Here is an 18,736-nt window from a genome sequence, read left to right as displayed (position 1 = left end):
GCAGCCGACCCGAAGGTGTGGAGTCGAGTTTCCATTGACGGTCGCCACCTGGTGTTGTACTGGGCCTTCCCAATGCAGAAACGCTGCTGAGGCCAAAGACATAAAGACCATGGCAGCATTTCCAATATGGATGTTTGTGAGATAACAGCAGGAATTGAATACCACAATGCGTGCGGTACGGAGCGTGCATTGGGAAGGTCAAGCAAACCGGAGATGATGGTTCATGTACACTAATCCATGGTGTGACGTTCCAAATGCCTGTGACGAGTCGTCCTGAGACTGGGGGGGTCTGTTGTCCGTCTTGACAGGTCAAGGAGTGTCGTCCGCATTTATACCAGCGTTAGGTTTGAACCTAGCAAGATCAACATCTTTGTGAAGGACTGTCAGAGGGGTGGCAAGGACGTGACCTGCATGTCGGCCATCGTGTGCTTCAACATCACGGCAAGGACCGCCATTGCCGCCACGCAGGAAGTCGGTAAGCCAGCAAACAAGCCAACTCTCAGACTGCCTTTGCAAAGCTTGGCGGCTCTTTGTCATTAAAACGTCTTTTTCCTTCTGAGACCAAAAGTTGCTGACGGCTCATCTGCTGCCGTAGGCGTTTGGTCAGCTGTTTTTTGGACTTGCTGAAACACGGCAGGAAGCGACATGGCTGGTTTTTAGTGGAAAAGGCCATAAAAGCCCGTACAGTAGATCCTTTATGTCCTTTCCTGTGTGGTGGCACCAAAAGAAATATGTTCCTTTACCTCCCCCAGAGGAATAATGGTATTTCCCATCCAGCCCAATGCCGCTAATGACCTGGGGGTCTGTCCCATCAACCTTTCAATCAGAGTCGACTCTTTATCCGAGTTCATCAAGCAGGCGGGCGTCCACCTGCACACGTGCTCACGGGTTCCTCACTCCAGGTTTATTTGAACAGAAACAATGGCAGCTTCCTGTTTCACCCCCCCCCCCCACCCCGCATCCTTCAAATAAATCAAGACCTGCCGAAACAGACTAAACGTAGAACGGAGGCCGTTATCTGGTCTTTCCCGGTCACATCCAGGAACACCTTGATTTCATTTTCCACTCGTTGTTATGTCTGGCGGGTAATGCCGGGCAGATGTTTGCGGGAGCGAAAACCTGAGGCTGCGTTCCCACTGCCGGTCAGTTGGGACTTGTGGCTGAACAGCACCATTCCGATTTGTTCACTGTGGACGCTGGGTGGCACATCCCGCCCATCCGTCATCGGAAGGCGTGGTTGACCGTGCCGGACTTGGATGAAGGTACTCAGCTCTCCTGGTCATCGGAAAATGACTTTTACAAATTGTCAGTGAAGCAGCTCAGGGAAATCTCCCAGCATTCCTGGCTCCGACATCCGCTCCTCGGAACAGACTTCGCAAATTCTTCCCATCTTTCTTCTTAATCTTTTACACAGAATCATTTAGGAAGGGAGGGTTGCCATGAAGTGTACGACACCCAAATCAGCGGTGTAGTGCATCAACGGTACTCCAACCACATAATTCAGGCACTTTGGTCCTGACCTTGAGTCTCCAGTGAGGGTTGGACTCAAGACTCACCAAGACTGCGCTTTCTCGCCGATTCTGTTCATGACTTTTATGGAGAGAGTTTGAAGGTGCAGCCCGGGTGTTTGGGTTGGGTCTCTGCTTTTTGCGATGATGTGGTCCTGTTGGCCTCATCCAGCCGTCACCTTCAACTCCCACTGGAATCGCTTCAAAGCCGAGTGTGAAAGCGGCAGGATGAGAATCAGCACCTCTAAGTCCAAGTCCATGGTTCTTGCCTGGAAACGGGTGGAGTGCCACATCCAGTTCAGGGATGAGATCCTGTCCCAAGTGGAGGAGCTGAGCACCTTGTAGTCTTTCTCATGAAACCTGAGATCACAGCATCTGCGGACTCTGCATCGGTCCGATGTGGTGAAGAAGGAGCTGAGCCGAAAGCCAAAGCTCTCAATTTACCGTTTGGATCTACGTTCCTACCCTCACCTATGGTCACCTATGGTCATGACCTTGGGTCGTGACCGAAAGGTCAAGGTCACAAGTGCATTGAGAGGAGCCAGATGAGGAAGCTTGGGCATCTGGTCAGGATGCCTCCCAGGCGCCTCCCTGGGGTGTTCAGGGCATAGCCGACCGGTAGGAGGCCTCGGGAAAGACCCAGGACACGTTGAAGAGACCATGTCTTTGGCCTGGGATCTGCCGGGAGGAGCTACGGGAAGTAACAGGGTAGAGGAAGTTTGGGCTTCCCTGCTTAGGCCGTTGCCCCCCCCCGACCTGCCCGCGGATAAGCAGGCCTCCGGGTCTGCGTAGCTCCTTTAATTGGCTGCTCAACCCCAGTTTCAGGTACCGCATCCCTCGGTTTTTCCATTGAGAAAGAAAGTGAAGGCGATACATGGAAATTGTCAAACAATGTGGTTTGGAAATGAGTCATTTCTAAAGTTCAGGGTTTGGATTCTTGTACGAGTCGGTCACACATTCAGACCGCGTTAAGAGACGAGGTAAAACTGCAGTCGGCCGCCAGAGTGATGTCATTAGCCGCCGCCACCATTTTACACTTCGTCTAAAAAACGGAAGTCCATCTTTAAACCAACGTGAGCTTTCACAGTCCAAGCTTCAGACCACTTATACTGGCCTCACCCCCCCCCCCCCAGCTGGAAAGAGGAGGGGGGCTTCGATAGGGGTCACCATGGCAACGAGTCCTGTGCCGTTCATCCTGGTTCCCACTCTTAAATACCTTTTAGCATCACGTGTGATCCAGTAAAGCTGACCCTTTACCATTGTCGATGGTGATAGAATACTACAATACTACAATACTACAATACTACAATACTACAATACTACAATACTACAATACTACAATACTAGAATATAATATACTACTTAGCATGCAGAAGTATGGGGGAAAGTCAATGGATTGATTTCAATACAACGCTTTCTTTTTCCAGGCATTAAATACAACGTCTCCATTGTGGAACGACGTTTTAATCCACGAGCCGTCCTCGACAATCCCAGCAAGTCTCAGCCTCACAACCTGACTCTTCTTCCTGGGGAGGAAACCTGTGAGCACATCTACTTCCATGTTATGGTAAGGATTACTTCTTGGAACGAAGGAAGGGAGGGAGGGAGGAAGGAATGAGTTACTCGTTGACTTGCTCGTTGACCTCCTCACCCCTGCTAGCTAGCTTGGCTAAAGTTCAAACGTGAACATGTGACTAATTGTGTCAATGTTACGTAACGTATTACTTAAGGCAACAGATCTGCTAGCTTCTAATCAACCTTCCTTTGCCACAAAACAAACTTCACTGACTCAGCCTGCAAGGTTGACTGACTACTCGATCAAGATCACTGACTCACGGGTACTCAATCAAGATCACTGACTCCCGGGTACTCGATCAAGATCACTGACTCCCGGGTACTCAATCAAGATCACTGACTCCCGGGTACTCGATCAAGATCACTGACTCCCGGGTACTCAATCAAGATCACTGACTCCCGGGTACTCGATCAAGATCACTGACTCCCGGGTACTCGATCAAGAGCACTGACTCCCGGGTACTCGATCAAGATCACTGACTCACTGGTACTCGATCAAGATCACTGACTCCCAGGTACTCGATCAAGATCACTGACTCACGGGTACTCAATCAAGATCACTGACTCCCGGGTACTCAATCAAGATCACTGACTCCCGGGTACTCGATCAAGATCAATGACTCCCGGGTACTCGATCAAGATCAATGACTCCCGGGTACTCGATCAAGATCACTGACTCACGGGTACTCGATCAAGATCACTGACTCCCGGGTACTCGATAAAGATCACTGAATCCCGGGTACTCGATAAAGATCACTGAATCCCGGGTACTCAATCAAGATCACTGACTCCCGGGTACTCGATCAAGATCACTGACTCCCGGGTACTCGATCAAGATCACTGACTCCCGGGTACTCGATCAAGATCACTGACTCCCGGGTACTCGATCAAGAGAACTGACTCACGGGTACTCGATCAAGATCACTGACTCCCGGGTACTCGATCAAGATCACTGACTCCCGGGTACTCGATCAAGATCACTGACTCCCGGGTACTCGATCAAGAGAACTGACTCATGGGTACTCGATCAAGATCACTGACTCCCGGGTACTCGATCAAGATCACTGACTCCCGGGTACTCGATCAAGATCACTGACTCCCGGGTGTTGAATGAGGACTTGATTTTGATTTTGAGTCACACATGCCTGATGAAGACTCCGGTATCCCTGACTAATGGGTGCCTCGATGAAGATTGGAGTTTCACTGACTAACGAGTATTTGATGAGACTCAATTTCACGAATGAAGACTCTGACTTGAGGTTTGATTCCAAGCTGTCCATCAATCTGTTGTATTGATCATCCAAGCAGGGCCATGGTGTAATAATAATATAATAATAATAATAGTAATAATAATAATTGTAATAATGACTCCTATATTCATATACTGCATATGGACCGTTACCAGCGGCCCCCCAAGGCCCGCCATGAAAGAGGAGTTTGATGCCCACGGTGCATGTTGCAGGAAACCATCGACTACGCGAGACCCATCGTGTTTGCGGTCCAAGTGGGCTTGTGGGATGCGGAAGATGGTCCGGTTCTGGATGAAAGCTGGCCCACCCTTTCAAAGACGGAGGTGAGAGACCAAAGCCAACATGAAGTCTTGCCAGGCTGTTTCTGACCCGCTTGGTGGATCGCTAGCTGCCCTTCTGGAACGGCTGTGATGAGGATGAGCGCTGCGTTCCGGACCTAGCGCTGCAGACCGGGACAGACCTGATGACTCCAAGGTAGGAGTTGCATCATCCATCAGCAGAAACCGCGTTCGCATTCACACGCTACCTTCATCCTCCCTCAGTCGCTTCTGCTCCCAGCCTGTCCAGTCTCGGGGGGCTTTCTGCCGCCATCTGGGTGAAGGCGGCGCCGAGGGATCCCTGCGGGTTCTAGAAGCAAACAGGAGACGCGTGGTGGTGGACGCCCGGCTGGAGAACAAAGGAGAAAACGCTTACAATGCTCGCCTCAACATCAGCTACTCGCCCAATCTGCGTTTCTCCAGCCTCATCTTGAAGGTACGAGCTCGTCATGAAGGTTCCGGCTGCTTTGGGGGGACGCTGACGCCATTTTGTATCGCTGATCCCAGGACAACGCCGATGTCAGGATCGAGTGTTACCCTGAAGACAAACTGAGGCATGAGAAGGTCTGCAACGTCAGCGCACCCTTCATGAAGTCCAAAGCACAGGTGAGACCGCCGATGTCCTTCTTTCCTGGAGTACGGCAAATATGGCGATTAACTCTTTCAATGCCAGCCGGTTGCTGAGGTCAAAGTTGAATGTCATTGCTGAAGTATTTCTCCTGAGTGTATCCTGCGTAGAAGACATATGATCATCGGAGTATTACTTCCAACTTGCTGTATGGATTCCCGGGAAGCCGGCCATAACCTCGGCTGTCGTGCTGCCATGTTCCCTGCGCTGCGTGGGAGTTCTTCTTGTTCCTGTTTCTACTGGCGGCGTCAACGTTAACAGATGTTTCCTCTAAATGCTCTCCTTCCTTACACGCACGTTAACGTGCACACGCCTGTTTGAGCCTCGGCCCACGCCGTCGTTGGAGGACACGCAGCAACGACGGCGGAGCCACAAGCCCAACGGATACTCGGCAAAAATGGAGAAAAAATGGTCTTTTGAAATCCAGTTTAGCTTCAAAGTCCTGCTAGATGGATGATGCAACAACACCAACGTTCCTTGGAGGGACTCTCGCTGGGCTTTCACTTGTCATGGAGAACGTGGCCTGCTGCAGAGACGCCAGAAGGTCCTGGGCCAACGCCGTTCATGCGTGGCATACGAGTTCCAACGTGAGTAGACGTGAATGATGGATGATGTCGTTTGGCAAACTCTCACGAGCAACATCATAAACATCAAAATGGATACAGAACCACCATCCACCAGGACCGGCCTGGACTTTGGTCTTTAGAGAGCCACCATCCACCAGGACTGGCCTGGACTTTGGTCTTTAGAGAGCCACCATCCACCAGGACCAGCCTGGACTTTGGTCTTTAGAGAGCCCCCATCCACCAGGACTGGCCTGGACTTTGGTCTTTAGAGAGCCCCCATCCACCAGGACCGGCCTGGACTTTGGTCTTTAGAGAGCCCCCATCCACCAGGACCAGCCTGGAATTTGGTCTTTAGAGAGCCACCATCCACCAGGACCGGCCTGGACTTTGGTCTTTAGAGAGCCACCATCCACCAGGACCGGCCTGGACTTTGGTCTTTAGAGAGCCACCATCCACCAGGACCGCCCTGGACTTTGGTCTTTGGAGAGCCCCCATCCACCAGGACCGGCCTGGACTTTGGTCTTTGGAGAGCCACCATCCACCAGGACCGGCCTGGACTTTGGTCTTTACAGAGCCGACCTTGATGCCTTCCCATATAGAATCCACATTTGGGACCAAACATGAGTTGAAAGACAAAACAAAGTAGTCCACTTGTGCGGCGTGGTGCGTTCAAGGACTGTTATTATTTGAATGAAATAAGGGCCCATATTTCCAAAGTTAATATCCTTTTCCGTACAATTTGACGTTGGTATCGTCGTTGTGGCGAATCGAATCGGTGCCCACAAGAAATGTCCATCCCGACTTATTATGGATTATTATGGATTAATCTCTGATTAATTATGGATTAAAAAGTATTTCTATCTCTGATTAATTCTGTTTAATTATTATTGCGTGAGCTCCAGACAAAAGCTGATGAATGAATGAAGGATTAATGGGCTGGCCTAATTTGAGGTCTTGATGGAAGCCGTCTCTCCTGTGCCTGTTTGGTCCAGCAGGTGAGCGAGAAGGAAAAGGAGTCCGCCATCTGGTTCTCATTCCTCCATTGAGTTGTTGAAAGTGGACTTTTCCGAGTCCTTCCGAAGGCTCGTGACGTATTTATGGGCCACGGCTTTCTGTGCTGGTGTCACGTTTCTCCTCCAGGGAGGCGATGTTTGACTGACCTTTCATAGGATGACACTGATGGTCCTCAGAGACCTGCAGTCAAAGACATCCACAGAAAGCAGATTACCTTTCATAGGATGACACTGATGGTCCTCAGAGACCTGCAGTCAAAGACATCCACAGAAAGCAGATTACACAGCAGCCATCCGGACCGCTGATGTCTGGGCATGCCTGCTGTGCTGCCTGCCAAAGTAGAGACAATGACTGAAGGAGTTTATGCAACGTCCTGACCACACTATTATCACAAACAGCAGTCATCGCCCGGGCAACCAAAATATGGCGTTTGGCCGTAGCGCTCCCCGCCAACGGGACCAGGACGTCTCCTGTCAGTCCTAAAATCTGCCAGGGGTTCGAACGCGTGCGTTGACTCTGAAGGACGTGGAGAATCACAAAGCAAGACTTTGCTCTCCGATAGTCGGGAACCCAAGTGGAAATGCCAGGCCTGCTGGGACTTGAACGGGTTCTCCCGTAAACTCAAAGTTTGATTCCTGCTACAAACCCGCAGCAACGTCCAAACGCTCCAAAGGATTCAAACAAAACAACTCAGGAGGAAACGAATCGCTATTTCTTGGTCGATGGATTCGGGACGCTTGTTCCCGTCACCACGTCCCCCATCACATGGGGGCATCCTGGGTTATGGTTCCATTTTCAGTGCTCAGGGTGGCGTGGTGAGTTCATGGACGATTCGGGATATCGATCATTCGGGTGGACAAAGGATTTCTGTGCTTTGGGATTTTTCATGCTGCCAAATTCCTGGTGGCGAAGGGACACAAATGGCGAGCTGTGATTGGCCAAGGCCGTTTAACAACCAAGAACAATACGCTACGCTTTGGTGCACACAAGTTAGCAAAACAATAAAAGATTTCCCTGAGGCATGCCCTCCAATATCGTGTTTGTCTTTAGCATTCACTCCAGTCTTTGGAAAAGATAAGCCTTTTTCCAGGCTTTTCCAAAGAATGGATGTGGTCGGGGTGGGGGGGGTTCCCATTTGTTTATGTACCATGTCTGTGGTCCGTCAGGATGAGTCATGCTATGTGGAGGAGGGAAGCTAAGCGCTCCTTCACGCTCCTCTTTGCTCCTTGGACCTGCTCACTTTATTGGAGCATGGAGGACAGTGAACGCTCCCCGCTGCTCCTCTCTGCTCCCCGCTGGTCCCCACTGCTCCTCTCTGCTCCCCGCTGCTCCCCGCCGCTCCCCGCCGCTCCCCGCTGCTCCCCGCTGCTCCCCTCCTCCCCCAACTTTCCATGTGTGCTCCAGATCTCACTTTGTTTTCCTTTCTATACGTTTTGTTTTCTTCCCAGCCATGTCCCCCCCTCCCCCCACGCACCCCCCCCCCCCCCCACCCCCGCGTTCCCACAATGGGCCAAACGGCAGCTTCTGATTGGTAAATGGAAGACAGCAGCTTTGTACTCGCACACAATCAGGATTCATTTTCAACTGTGGTGGTGTAATGCTACAGCTGCTGCTTTTTAGGGCAGAGGGTGCAGGTCCAGTCCCAGCTTGTATTTTTAGTATGAAATATTATACAGTACAGATACTCAATATGAAGTCCTTCAGTACACGTGTACTGTATTATATATATTATATATTATTATGATATAATATTGTATACTGTATTCTATATATTATTATTATATATGATATAATATTATATGTTGTTCTCAATCCAAAGGGCCGATTCCAACAAGGAGTCATGCTGGTGTTTGTCGGATCCTCTCGTCTTTATTCCCAGTAAACATTTTGGATACATTTGGGTCCCGCCCTCGGCATTCTGGGGTGGTCGCCACAACGCCGCCGGCCAAGACGTGACCAATTCCTTCAAATGGTCCTGATGATGATGGATCTTCCCTAAATGCAGTCTTCAGTCCACTGAGCAACTTGGAACCATCCAATAAACGACTAGGCCTCACCAACCACCAAACATAACTCGTCAATTCATGAGTGAACTCATTTCTGTAAAACGTCGTTAGTGAGGAGCAATAATTGAACCCAAAGTTACCAGGGATTACCACACAAGAATAACATGAAAGGACAGCAGCTGTTAATTTAAGGCTGGGTTGTCTTGTAGGCCTTTCATGGTTTTATAAATACTGGTCCCGCCTGGTCCGGAAGGAAAACCTCCTCATGGCCGCTTTAGCATTTATTAGCATTAGCCATCTTTATCCTTCATGGTGGTGGTTGGCGAGCGGGTCGATGGCTTTCCTTTTCTTTGGCGCACCGCCGCTTGAGGAGATAATGAGGCGCCAAAGGTGAGCTCGTTAGCGGCCTAGCAGCCATTTTCATTCATTTATGGGCATGCTTCATCTCCACACAGTTGGAACGCTTGGGTGTGGTCATGGCTAATAGCCCATGGACGCTGACTTCCTGTACGTGACGACTATGAACCATGACTGCATGTCTGCCGGGTTACGTCGTGCTTGTCTACACACTCGATGAGCGTTGGCTGAAGTCGTGAAAACAATCTGATGATCGTTTTACCGTATTTCTCTTGTAGGTTTTATTTCGTCTGGAGTTTGAGTTCAGCCGCAGCGTCTTCCTGGACCACCTGAGGGTCATCCTGGAAGCCAGCAGGTGTGTACGCCCAACCCGCTTTGCCCCCAAACACCCCGGTTAGTCCACAACGCTCCACAATGAGGGAAAACCACAAAAACCCGATCAGTTCATCAAGTTTGAAAAGTAGATCTAAAAAGGTGGCGATGGGCGTGGCCTTGAACGAATGGAATCCTAATGGGAACGTTGTTGTGTTGCAACAGTAACGGCGAGGAGGTGAACATGGCAGACAATTCCAACGACATCCATTACTCCCTGCAGTACGAGGCCGACCTTCTCTTCACGAGGTTTGCCATTCCTTGGACCTTCTGCTCAGACACGACCTGCTCTCACGTTTGCTCCTCACGTCAGGGATTCCAACCCGACGCGCTATGAGATCAAGTCGGAGCTCTCGCTGGAGGAGCCCGGAGTGACCGGCCCTCCTTTCAACTTCACTTTTCAGGTGAGCGCTCACCTTGCAATGGTGGCTTGGTCCGTGTCCCACGCGCACCATGACCGCCACGCCGTTGTTGCAGATCCAGAACCTGGGCTACTTTCCCGTTCGAGATCTGCAGCTCAACATCCACATCCCGGAAATGACCAAAAATGGCAACCAGCTCCTCCAGATTTCTGATTTCCACATTGACGAGGTACGTGACCTTTCTGGAACTAAAGAACGGCTGCTTCTCTTCGCAACCACCCGATGTTTCCCCATCAGCCAGGGGCACCAAATGTCCCGACTTGGACATCCTGGGGTTTCTGGCTTTTCCTGGGTTATTAAATTGAGTGCGTTGGCCTCTGCTGCATGTGACCTAAGAGGCTGCCATGTTGGTTTCAATTAGGATCGTCTCGTAGAATTGGAGCACGAAGGCGGTTCAAATTCCCAGTTTCCTGAGATTTCAAGGAAAAGTGTCAACTCCTTGGGAATAGCAGAAGGTCATTATGATGACAGCCTGACTCACGGTGTTATTCTTACAGACAACATTAAACTCATCACACAGCAGCTTAACACTCAAAAGGGACCTAGGAAATATACAGTACATTACATGTAGCAATACCACTTTAAAATACCATCTACCCATGATGCATTACTGCCAGAAGAGCAGTTGGTTGGAGGACAAGCGGCATAGAAAATGGAGGATGGCACTGCATTGCTGCCTCTGTCCACCAGAGGAAGCCATGGGACCCAGAGCCCAGAGGGAGACTGACGTCATTGCAGCACCCCAATCAATGTGTTGCTCAGACGCAAAGAATTATAGGAAAACTACAAGAGTTGGGATGTTGTTTTCCATTTCAAACTCATGTTGGTACATGTTTTTATATTTGCCAGGTGTACATTTCAGTGTTAAGATGCTCTGTGATGAATTTAGTGCTGCACTGGTATTTTCCAACACTTGTGAATGTCCAGAGGAGAGGTAGTGAACACATCGGTAGAAGGATGCTGCCAGGTAGGAGGCGTGGAGGAAGACCAAAGAGGAGGTGTATGGATGTAGCGGAGGAGGACATGGGGGACCTTGGATGGAGGAGATTGGTTTGGTGTGGCGCCCCCTGGAGGGAAAAAAGCCCAAAGTGAAAGAAGAAGTTCATAGTTTCAGATTTCCAGTTGAATTGTTGATGGGTCCTAAAGGTTCATCGCTTGGTCCGCCATTTTGGTGATGGCCCCCCTCACTAACAGATGTCCCCCCCCCCAGAGAGATGGCACCTACTGTCTACCGCCTCAGCACGTGGCGCAGAGCAGGGCGTCGCCCGAGGACCTGACCCGCTTCTCTCGCTTGGTACCGCACGCCCCCAAACAAAGTCCCCCAGCAGAACCGATTCACGTCTTAACTCCGTTCCTGTGGCCACAGAACCGAAGCAACACCCTGGTGCTGCCCATCCAGTGCACCGTCAGCGTGGCGCCCTACAGAGAAATCTCCGTTAGAATCGCAGGCGTCCTACGAGTACACACTCTACACGCGGTGAGTACTTCTACTTCTGAGTACCCCTGGGGAGTCTTCGGTGTACTCAGCCTTTTCTTTTCTCGTCTAGCTGAGGTTTAAAATCCTTGAACTGGTCACCAGCGCGTCGGTGGAGCTGCCCCCCGCCAGTCACATGTTCCTTCAAGAAGAGAGGCCCGTCAGAAATGTGAGTCAGCACGACGCCGCCCGGGTGGCCTTCTTGGCCACCCTGTCCCCACCGGCCTGGGGCCACCTCCGGCACTTCCTGTTTGAAGCCTTGTCCGTTGCCTTGTGTGGACTTAGCTTGGTCGCGACTCCTTTGGTGTCCTTGTTGGAGGACTGGAGCTTTCAACTGTTGCATTCAAGAGCGTAGGAAAGCTTAACCCTGGAAGGCGACAGTCGTCATGAATGTCATGATGTTTCTTGGTCCAACATGGCTGATCATTGGGGGTGGCACGAGACGGGACCGGGTCACCGTGGTCGCCGTTGACATTTTAACATTACTTTTAAGAAGTACAATGGAAGTACATACTAGTACATATGCAGTGTACTAGTTGATTTTTACTTGTACTCTTGTATGTACTCTTTTAATTTCTTCTCCGTGTGCATACTAGCGGCCCCGCCTCCACCCGTCCAGATAAAGAGTCAATAAGTGCCCACCAGTCCAGGGTGGACCCCGCTGGGATAGGCTCCGGCATACGCCCACCCTCATGAGCATAAGTGGCATCAAAAACAGATGGATGAATATCTGAGATATTTTTTATTCTGTATGATGATATAATTCCCTGGTATGGGCCCAATCATCGCTGTGCCCCCCCCCCCCCCCCCCCCCCCCCAATCCAACGATCACCTGATCTGTTGTTGTGTTTCCTGTCTGATTGTTTTTCCTCTTAAGAGGAGTATTGGCTCCTGGCCGTGACACAACCCTGTACAAAACTAGGCCATGTGCAGGTTTGGTTTGGTTGCCCGGTTCTTCCAGTCCAGAGGAAGAACCGGGCGGGGGGGGGGGGGGGGGGGGGGGGGGGGGTGCAGGGCAGACGTCCCCTAATGGAGCAAACGGAAGCAAAGAAGGACCGGCAGGGAGAAGTTGCTGCGTGGTGCTCAGGGACCGAAAGGACCCGCGGCTTCAACTCGTCGACTCCAACGGCTCTCTGCTGCCATCTATTGGTCGGCACTCGAAGCGCAGCATCCAATCACATTTGGATGGGGGGGGGGGGGCGTCACCACCCACTTTCTGTCCGATCCAGGGAATACAATTGGGCTGGTATCGGCGGTACGGAATCGATACCGGCACGTTCTTCACGTGGAAATTCACTTTATTTTACTGAAATTCATTTACAGTACACATGAATAATACATACGTATGTACTGTAGGTATAGCTGTATAATACATCTATACTGTAAGTACACATGAATAATACATACGTATGTACTCTAAGTATAGCTGTATAATACATCTATACTGTAAGTACAGATGTATAATACATACGTATGTACTCTAAGTATAGCTGTATAATACATATAATACATCTATACTGTAAGTTCAGATGTATAATACATCTATACTGTAAGTTCAGATGTATAATACGCATGTACTGTAAGTACAGATGTATAATACACATGTGCTGTAAGTATAGCTGTATAATACATATGTACTGTAAGTATAGCTGTATAATACACATGTACTGTAAGCACAGATGTATAATACACATGTACTGTAAGTATAGATGTATAATACACATGTACTGTAAGTACAGATGTATAATACGTATGTACTGTAAGTATAGATGTATGATACACATGTACTGTAAGTATAGATGTATAATACATATGTACTGTAAGTACAGATGTATAATATGTATGTACTGTAAGTACAGATGTATAATACACATGTACTGTAAGTACAGATGTATGATACATATGTACTGTAAGTACAGATATATGATACATATGTACTGTAAGTATAGATGTATGATACATAGTATGTACTGTAAGTATAGATGTATAATACACATGTACTGTAAGTACAGATGTATAATACATAGTATGTACTGTAAGTATAGATGTATAATACACATGTACTGTAAGTATAGATGTATAATACACATGTACTGTAAGTACAGATGTATAATATGTATGTACTGTAAGTATAGATGTATAATACATATGTACTGTAAGTATAGATGTATAATACACATGTACTGTAAGTACAGATATATGATACACATGTACTGTAAGTACAGATGTATAATACATAGTATGTACTGTAAGTATAAATGTACAATGATATTCCATGTGTGTATTTGTAAGCGACTTAGCAGCTGAGGTTCTGGTCTCGTGTGGTCCTTGTAGATCATCCTGGAGGTCCGAAAGGAGGGCGACTACAGGATCTCCATCTGGATCGTCCTGGGCAGCACCCTGGGGGGCCTCCTACTGCTGGCTCTGCTCAGCCTGGCCCTGTGGAAGGTAAGTGTGGTGGTCCCCCCCAGCCCACCCAGGCGGCGTCTTTACTGTCATGTCGGTCGCCATCTTGAAAAGTGGACAACAACCAGCGGCTCCATCGTGTTGCTCAAGAGCGCTTGGGAAATCTGCTTTGTTTTGGTGTGAAGTCCTTCACACAAAATGTTGGTCACAACATTTTCTCAATTGTGTGGCTTTTCTTCCGGGTACTCCGCTTTCCTCCCCCATTCCAAAAACACGTTAGCTTCATTGCCCCCCCCAAATTGTCCATAGGTATGAATGTGAGTGTGAATGGTTGTTTGTCTATATGTGCCCTGGGATTGGCTGGCCACCAGTCCAGGGTGGACCCCGCCTCTCCCCAAGACAGCTGGGATAGGCTCCAGCACCCCCGCCACCCTGGTGAGGGTAAGCGGTCGAAAATGAATGAATGTAAAACCCGTGTTGTGATTGGCTAATATTTCCATTTGCTTGCTGATGTCAATCATTCCAGGAAGACGTTTTCACACCAGCGACCTTGCCTGACCGTTCATCGTTTCTTACATGACACGCGGCCACACCTTGGCCACACCTTGGCCACACCTTGGCCACACCTTGGCCACACCTTGGCCACACCCCCTCCGTGTCTGTGATGTACTTATCTTCCCCATACGAAGGATTTGTCCTCCTCCTTTCTTCTCCCTGGGAGGCCTTTGTAACGCCATCGTACGGACGTGTCGCTCTTCTCCGTCTCCGCCTTCTTCCTTCCGCACTTTTCTCCTTCCGTGATGTGTGATGGTTTGATTCCTGTCATTCCCAAATCATTGTTGAAGCCAAATCCGTCCTAAATGGGATGTTCTCCTTTCCAGCTGGGCTTCTTCCAGAGGCAGAAACGGGGGGACGAGGATGAGCGGGAAGCAATGGGAAAGGTGCCCGAGGAACGGTAACGCAGGCTGGAGGCCCCCAGCAAGACGCTCAGGGACCCCTCCCCCTTCCTCCCGTCCTCCAACTCCCACGGCGGCGCCGCCCGGACGGCCCCGTGCGGTCGCACACCGCACCTGTCCCACGCCACGACCCCTGACCCCTGGGAGTCAGCACTGTCACACTCACAGCGTATCTGCACTGTTGCGACACGAAGGACGTTCGACGTCTGCGTCGTCCGCCGTCCTCGCTGTCTAACCTTCACGGCCTTTGGGGCTCGTCTTCTTTTGGAGTTCTCCGAGTGCTGAGGAGGAACCGAGATGAACCTCCTTGGAGGTCCTCCTCCTGGTCTGCTTGTTGTCATATTTATTGAAGTGGCTACGTTAGAGTACATGAACAACCTCAACCTGTCCGCCCATAAGCCAAGATGTTTGCTGCGTGTTGAATTTGATGTAAAAAAGAGACCGTTGACTTTCAAAGTACCGTAAATTCCAGTGTTTGAGTCGCTACGTTTGTCTTCAACTGGCAGGAGCCAATCACGAGCTAGCAGGGGGTCATCAGGTATACCAGTATAGCAGTCCGACTCACGGTGTCATCTTCCAAACAACACTAAATCCATCACACAGTCACTTAACACTCAAAATATGTATACAAATATACAAACATGAGTCAATATGGGATCACATTGAAAAAACATTCAAGTTTACCATAAGGCATTGCGTCTCAGCAAAGCATCCATTGAGGTGCTGCGATGACGTCAGCTTGCCTCTGGGCTTTTGGCTCCAGGTTCTCTGGCTCCCTCTGGAGGACAGAGGCAGCATTACTGCACCATCAACCATTTCTATGGTTTCTATGCTCCTCCAATGAAAGCGAAATGCATTCAAACTTTAAAGTGTTAGTTTTTTTCATATGAAACACACATTTATACATCTTGTAAAGTTATACTGTTTGAGTGCTAAGTGCCTGTGTGATGAGTTTAATGTGAGTCAGAATGACATCTTGCAATTTCCAATTTTTCATTGCTCATGATTGGTTCCTGCACCACAATATAATACAATTTTATGACGTGCTGATACACCGGAATGATGCACCAGTGCGGCTTCTATACGTACAAATCTATTTTTTCCTCTAAGGCTTATACACTGAAATTTACGGTCGACTTTTGTCTTCTCTCGGAAACTCTAACCCTTTTCAAGAATACTTTCATCCTTGAAAACATGCCGGATGATCTTTTAATTATTTGATGCACTTTGACTTTGTACAGATTTAACTTGAACTTGTAAATAGCTTCATAAACATTTTATATCCTTTGAAGTTAGGGCTGCACAATAATAAGGCCGATATGAGGGAAATATGTACGTCATACCGATAATCTGATAACAAAGTAGTGGCAATAACCCATGCAGTGCTGCCTTGGTGCCAGAAGGTCTGACTCAAACCAAAACGGACTCTAACCAAAGCTAATTTTCCCATAGAAAATAATGTAACCGGGGCGGACGTTAACCAAGGCACCACTGTCAGCCATACTGTGCAGGTGAGCAAATCAGGTGCTCCTTTTTCTCCTGCCTATGATGTCGGCCTGACGTAGCATCCCTGAGCTCACTTGTAAACAAACATCCACTTTCCGTGGAAGACATTTAGCATGCTAGCTGTGCCTAGTGCTCCGTGATGAGGAGGAAAATCCCATCAAGGTTTGTCAGAGACCTCCATGGCGTCACGCCGGCTGCTCGGAGCGTGTGCCCGAATACAGTGCACCTTGCTGGGCCACAGCAGGTGGCTCCTCCCCCCCATACTCTGGTTCTCCTGATGGTAGTCATGTCTTGATGTTTGATGATGAATTTGTACACTTGGTCAAATCCTAATTTCTTCCAGTCTTTTGTACCTCCAGGTGTGCACAAACTACACTTTTCTTTTCTTTAAAGTAGACATTAAAATGTTTTTGGCCTTGAGGAGCAGAAAGTTATCGGTTTGAAAAACCAAGATATCGTGCCTGTTATTAGTCCTGACCCGGTTTATGGCATTATGCGTCCAAAAGGACGTGAGGATGCGAGGGTTTGGAGGGAGCGAAGCTGCTAACGTATGCTACACATTGATCCAAAACATCGCCCGTCGCTCTCGTGCAGCAGAAAAGGGATGGACGTGACGTCGATGTGATGTCCGGCACATAAAGGAGTAAAAGTGTCGCCTACGCAGCGTGCCAGCATCCTGGTGGGCTTGCCAATCAAAGTGTCTTTGTCCCGATGGAGTGTAGAGGAGCTGGAACAAGTCGATGAATAAAACATGCGTTTGTCTCCAACAAGTCACATCCTGTCCACAGAAGGACGTGAAAAGAGTCAAGGCCGGTCCTGCCTGGCTCAACGAGGCCAAAGACTTGCTGGTCTTGGTGCCGTCGTGTTCTTGTGCGACAAAAAGCAACAGCAGAGACTATGAAGACCATGAAGACCATGAAGTACTTCCCTTGCTGAGAGATAACTGCAGGCCCGTTGTATACTTCTGATACTGCATCATCCTGGTAATGCAGTACTCTATTTGTCAGGCTGATTAATTGCATTCATTAGAGAGTTCTAGAATGTTCTTTGGATTTGATCCAGAATTGGGTGAATTCTCGGTATGTTGAACTACTGCATTTCACACCAGCAGTAATACAGCAGTAATACTAGTATGTACAAACAAGTATTGGTGTATCTTCTTTTGTTTCAAGTACATATTACTGTTTTGGTGCTTAAAACTACTGTACATCAAAAACATTATCTCCTGCTCCCCCCTCCCTGACGGGAAGATGGGGGCGAAACTTTATCAGTGGCGAAATGAAAAGCGTTTTTATCAGCAAGGAGGAGGAGGAGGAGGAGGAGGAGGAGGAGGAGGAGGAGGAGATGAAGCACCTAGCAAACGTAGCAAAGATGTCAACTCAACTATAGACAATTATTGGCACAATAGCAGGAATGGATGGATGGATGATGGATGGATGGATGGATGATGGATGATGGATGGATGATGGATGATGGATGATGGATGATGGATGATGGATGGATGGATGGATGGATGATGGATGGATGGATGGATGAGGGATGGATGGATGGATGGATGGATGGATGGATGGATGGATGGATGGATGATGGATGGATGGATGGATGGATGGATGGATGATGGATGGATGGATGGATGAGGGATGGATGGATGGATGGATGGATGGATGGATGAGGGATGGATGGATGGATGGATGGATGGATGGATGGATGGATGGATGATGGATGGATGGATGGATGGATGGATGGATGGATGGATGGATGATGGATGGATGGATGGATGGATGGATGGATGGATGGATGGATGGATGGATGATGGATGGATGGATGGATGGATGGATGGATGATGGATGGATGGATGGATGAGGGATGGATGGATGGATGGATGGATGGATGGATGAGGGATGGATGTATGGATGGATGGATAAGGGATGGATGGATGATGGATGAATGGATGATGGATGGATAAGGGATGGATAAGGGATGGATAAGGGATGGATGGATGACAACATATGACAACATATGACAACATATGACAACATATGACAACATATGACAACATATGACAACATATGACAACATATGACAACATATGACAACATCCTGTTTTCTATTGGCTCAGCTCTCCGTGAGAAGGTGGGAGAGAGAGAGAGAGAGAGAGAGAGAGACAGAGAGAAAAAGAGAGAGAGAGATGGGGGCGGGGTGGGGGGGGTCAAGGCGGGTGAAAGCTCATCTTTCCGTCCTCCAGGCGGATGTCCCATTTGTGGGCGGGGTCCCAGAGAAAGGCCATTGTCTTGGACCCACCCATCCGTGGGCGTGGCTCCGCCGCCCAACTTTGCTAACTTTCCAGGCTGTCACTATTTGTCGGCGCGGATGGAGAAC

The 18,736-nt window shown here is 49.0% G+C and overlaps 1 protein-coding gene across 4 annotated transcripts in view; it reads left to right on the top strand.

Annotated features, from left to right (window-relative positions):
* itga11a (integrin, alpha 11a) overlaps positions 1 to 17,107 on the top strand; it is a 90,158-nt gene extending 73,051 nt beyond the window's left edge. For all 4 annotated transcript variants that reach the window (XM_058088644.1, XM_058088642.1, XM_058088643.1 and 1 more), the window contains 15 exons: positions 309 to 475; positions 2,936 to 3,075; positions 4,546 to 4,656; positions 4,722 to 4,807; positions 4,876 to 5,086; positions 5,158 to 5,256; positions 9,500 to 9,576; positions 9,759 to 9,842; positions 9,907 to 9,997; positions 10,071 to 10,184; positions 11,226 to 11,309; positions 11,382 to 11,492; positions 11,563 to 11,658; positions 13,824 to 13,937; positions 14,777 to 17,107. In XM_058088644.1, coding sequence (XP_057944627.1) covers positions 309 to 475; positions 2,936 to 3,075; positions 4,546 to 4,656; positions 4,722 to 4,807; positions 4,876 to 5,086; positions 5,158 to 5,256; positions 9,500 to 9,576; positions 9,759 to 9,842; positions 9,907 to 9,997; positions 10,071 to 10,184; positions 11,226 to 11,309; positions 11,382 to 11,492; positions 11,563 to 11,658; positions 13,824 to 13,937; positions 14,777 to 14,854 — 1,663 coding nt within the window. In that variant the 3' untranslated portion in view covers positions 14,855 to 17,107. The remainder of the gene's footprint in view (positions 1 to 308; positions 476 to 2,935; positions 3,076 to 4,545; positions 4,657 to 4,721; positions 4,808 to 4,875; positions 5,087 to 5,157; positions 5,257 to 9,499; positions 9,577 to 9,758; positions 9,843 to 9,906; positions 9,998 to 10,070; positions 10,185 to 11,225; positions 11,310 to 11,381; positions 11,493 to 11,562; positions 11,659 to 13,823; positions 13,938 to 14,776) is intronic.
* The last annotated feature ends 1,629 nt before the right edge of the window (positions 17,108 to 18,736 follow it).

The sequence above is a fragment of the Doryrhamphus excisus genome, chromosome 12 (genome assembly GCF_030265055.1).
Source record: "Doryrhamphus excisus isolate RoL2022-K1 chromosome 12, RoL_Dexc_1.0, whole genome shotgun sequence".
NCBI lineage: Eukaryota > Metazoa > Chordata > Actinopteri > Syngnathiformes > Syngnathidae > Doryrhamphus > Doryrhamphus excisus.
The sequence above is the reverse complement of the archived record's forward strand: the minus strand, read 5'-3'. Positions and strand labels throughout refer to the sequence as shown.